The 3,365-nt window shown below is 37.1% G+C and overlaps 1 protein-coding gene across 1 annotated transcript; it reads right to left on the reverse strand.

Moving 5' to 3' along the window:
* Positions 1 to 284: 284 nt before the first annotated feature.
* Positions 285 to 2,205, reverse strand: LOC143880787 (putative F-box protein At5g55150). The gene is made up of 2 exons (XM_077383762.1): positions 1,944 to 2,205; positions 285 to 1,505 (listed from the first exon to the last, which is right to left on the reverse strand). Exons 1-2 carry the CDS (start codon positions 2,083 to 2,085, stop codon positions 496 to 498), a joined length of 1,152 nt encoding a protein of 383 aa, XP_077239877.1. The 5' UTR covers positions 2,086 to 2,205; the 3' UTR covers positions 285 to 495.
* Positions 2,206 to 3,365: the final 1,160 nt, after the last annotated feature.

Consider the following 3,365-nt stretch of genomic DNA (forward strand, 5'->3'; position numbering starts at 1 on the left):
TTGGTATTGTGCCTATAGTTAATTTATTCAGTAAATGATTGCAAATTTATCCAAATGACTATGAACTTTTATGCCCTTCAGTCTTGAATAAATTTAAAAACTCACACTTTTGAAAAATAAATGAAAATTTCTTATTAATTTGAAAATAATTCATCTATTTCTCATGTATAATCATAAAGTTGATAATAAGTGCAAAAAAAATTTCAAAAGTAGTAGTGAAAAGTGTATCAACAAATCCATGGGGGTTTGCTTCTATCATAATTAGTAAAAACAAAATAAGTATGGTAACATTCTTGGTAGGCAAGTAATCTTACATTTGCCTAAGCAGATTAACCCAAAATTCAAATTTATAATTAAGGCTACATCTTGTAAAAGTAACAAAAACTTATTTCACACAAGCAACATGGCAGCAATTCTCAACACATTAAGACTTGGGAAAGAATGATTGTGAACAATAAAAAGGAAACCAATGATAATAAAAATGAACACTACCTATCACAGATTTGGATGGATCCAGATGGGATAGTTATTCCAAGACAGAGAGTTGGGACAATAGGGTTTTATACTCCCATCCTCCAAGTTGTATATGCCATTATCAATACCCGGTCCATCCTTATAAGGAAAGTCGTCGGTAAAGTAGATGCAGTTCGCCTTCAACTGAGGAAAATCAAGAGCTGAGAGAGAGAAGGGGCAATTGAAGCCTAAGAACAACACCTGGTCACCTAAGCTTTCAAGCTCGATCCACTTTCCTGTTTTCCGGTCCAATTGAAAAACTTCAAAACAAGATGTCATTGGATCCATATTTCGACGTGCAGAGTGTCTGGATACCTGCAACAACTCCCCAGATGATTCCACTATATACTTATGGAAACCTCCATTAACCGACTTTGCAACTTTTGTAAACTTGGGTAAACCATCGGAAGCAAAGTCACAAGCTACAACATAACCCCAATTCGTGATGCAATAGAATTGACCCTCGTAATATATGACATCATCATATGGACCCCATGGAATGTCTAATGTAGTCCATCCAACATCCCCCGGTTTATAGTAGGCAAATAGCCGCTGATTAGTGATGATGGTGACAACAATGTAGTCTGGTGTTGAAATAGGATCTGCTGATAAAACAGTATTGTGAATATACCTGTAATCCCTTGGGATTTCAAGCTCAAAACTGTCTTGGGGGTACGTGAATTTATCAAGCGAGGGAAGCTGGATTTGGGTTTTTGATAAGGGATTTAAAAGATGAATGTTGGAGCTGTCATCTACTGTGACCACCCATCCCTTGAAAGATCCGCAACACCATTTCCCATGAAATTCTGGCATTTGAATATCATAAAGCTTGTTTTCAAAGAGATTGAAGAACTTACGAGATTCTCTACGCTCTTTATCAGGGAGCATCAACAATGGAAGTCGATGCTGAGAGACCGACCAGTGGGCAAGTTCGGATTGCTCGCCAATGTCACTGCTAATGTGTATCGCCTTGGTTTTGATTGGATTGGAGGCTGAGAAAAGAGAAATGACATTATGATAAACAGGTTGAGCATATAGAGAGCAAATGTAAATAGGTACTGGAAATACACTCTTTCTTAAATTCAATGAAACTGTTAATATTTATGGTGTCTTTGAAATAAGAATCTTCACAAAAATACTGACATTATTGTAGTGCTGATAACATTTCCCCCTTAAGAAAATTGTTCGATTTACAGCAAATGGCATAAAGAGTTTAAAAAAATGAGACGAAAACATGAGTCTAGTCAATGAATGGAAACAAATGCTCTATCAATAGATCCTTAAATGATGTGAAGTCCAGATTAGTTTTGGATTTTGAGAATCGATTAAGATGCCATGGATAGAATCGGTTTTGGACTCAAAATCCAAAACAAAAAGGGCCCCAAAGAGAATTCCAAACAAAAATAGCTTGGATCTAGAAAGAGATGTACCATTGGAGAGAGATAGGCGAGGAAGAGCACCAAAAGGCATGATTGAGGGAGAGAACGAGAGGAATGGGAGAGAGGTAGTACATTTTGAGGAGTTGAAGGGGGGCGAGAGAGATATGGGAGTAATAAGACCCCCACAACCCATCGTTTATTTCCTAACACCAATTTTTCAAAGAGATGGAGGATGCGCTGTTCAAACGCAATTTTCAGGGATGCTTCCCATTTCCATTACGAGAAATCCTGTATCTATTTCTTCGCGATCAAGTAAAAGACTTTTTTAGTATAGAATTAAATGAATTGCTAAATCCACTCAATCTTGACGATCAAGCTAGGGTTAGGACATTTAATCTAGACCCTTGAATATGTAGATTAGATTATAGGAAATTTCTGAAAAAGTTTGGAAAGGAAAAATATTTATACGCTTTTTTTTTTTTTTTTTATATACACACGAAATAAATAGTAGCAATGCCCCGAAATCAGCCTATTAATAAGGTCCGGTTTGATAATTTGGAACCACAGAGTGAAATTTATGGCTAGAGAGATTCTCATCCCAATGTTATAAAATGTTATATGCATCAATTGACTTCCTCTCTGGAAAGATAAAATGCATTCAATAGAAAGTAGGGCGTGTTCGGCAACTATTCTTTTACGGGATTTCCCCCCTTTTTAGGGGTGGAGAATGACGAAAGCAAAAAAAATCTCAAAAATCTTGTTCGGTTGGGTGACCCGCTAAACTAATGTCCGTTTCTAAAATTTCTGCTACTTTTTCGACTAAAAAATGGGACTCCTTGAAGCGACAGATAACCGTTTCTATAGTATGTCATCACTCCGTTTCCGTCCGATTCTTTAGGCGAGAATGAGAAGTGTTGCCGAACATGTGCATGCCTTAGTTTCTCAATCGACTTCCTCTTTGGAACCAGAGAGTGAAATTCAAGTAGTAAAAGTGCATGCCTTTGTTTCTCTTATCCATGTTGACTTCGTCTCTGGAGTGAGACAAAAGAAAGTAATCTCTAAGAATTATTGGTAAAATGTTATATGCATCAATTGTGTTTTTTTCTTTTTGAAAATTATATGCATCAATTGTTGTCGGGTCTTTAGCATTGTCACAACGAGGCGTTCAGCATTGTGACATTAAGGGCTCGAATCTCCTACTTGACAATGGTGCATTACTTAAGATTGCTGATTTTGGGTTGGCTTAGTTTTTTATCCGGATCACTAGGCTCCCATGAAAATTAACAGAGAACGTGAACTTGGATAGGAGAGAATGGAAAAAAATGATCCATGTAGACGAACCCAACTAGTGTCATGATTAGACTGGGTTAATCTGAGTCGGGTAGATTTTTTCACCTTCTTTATGAAAATTTTCTAAAGGACTCATTAGCCGACCCCAACTAGTTCGGGCAAAGGCTTAGTTGAGTTGAGTGT

The sequence above is a fragment of the Tasmannia lanceolata genome, unplaced genomic scaffold, assembly GCF_043159265.1.
Source record: "Tasmannia lanceolata isolate RefF3 unplaced genomic scaffold, GAP_Taslan_0.1 ptg000007l, whole genome shotgun sequence".
In the NCBI taxonomy this organism is placed as follows: Eukaryota; Viridiplantae; Streptophyta; class Magnoliopsida; order Canellales; family Winteraceae; genus Tasmannia; species Tasmannia lanceolata.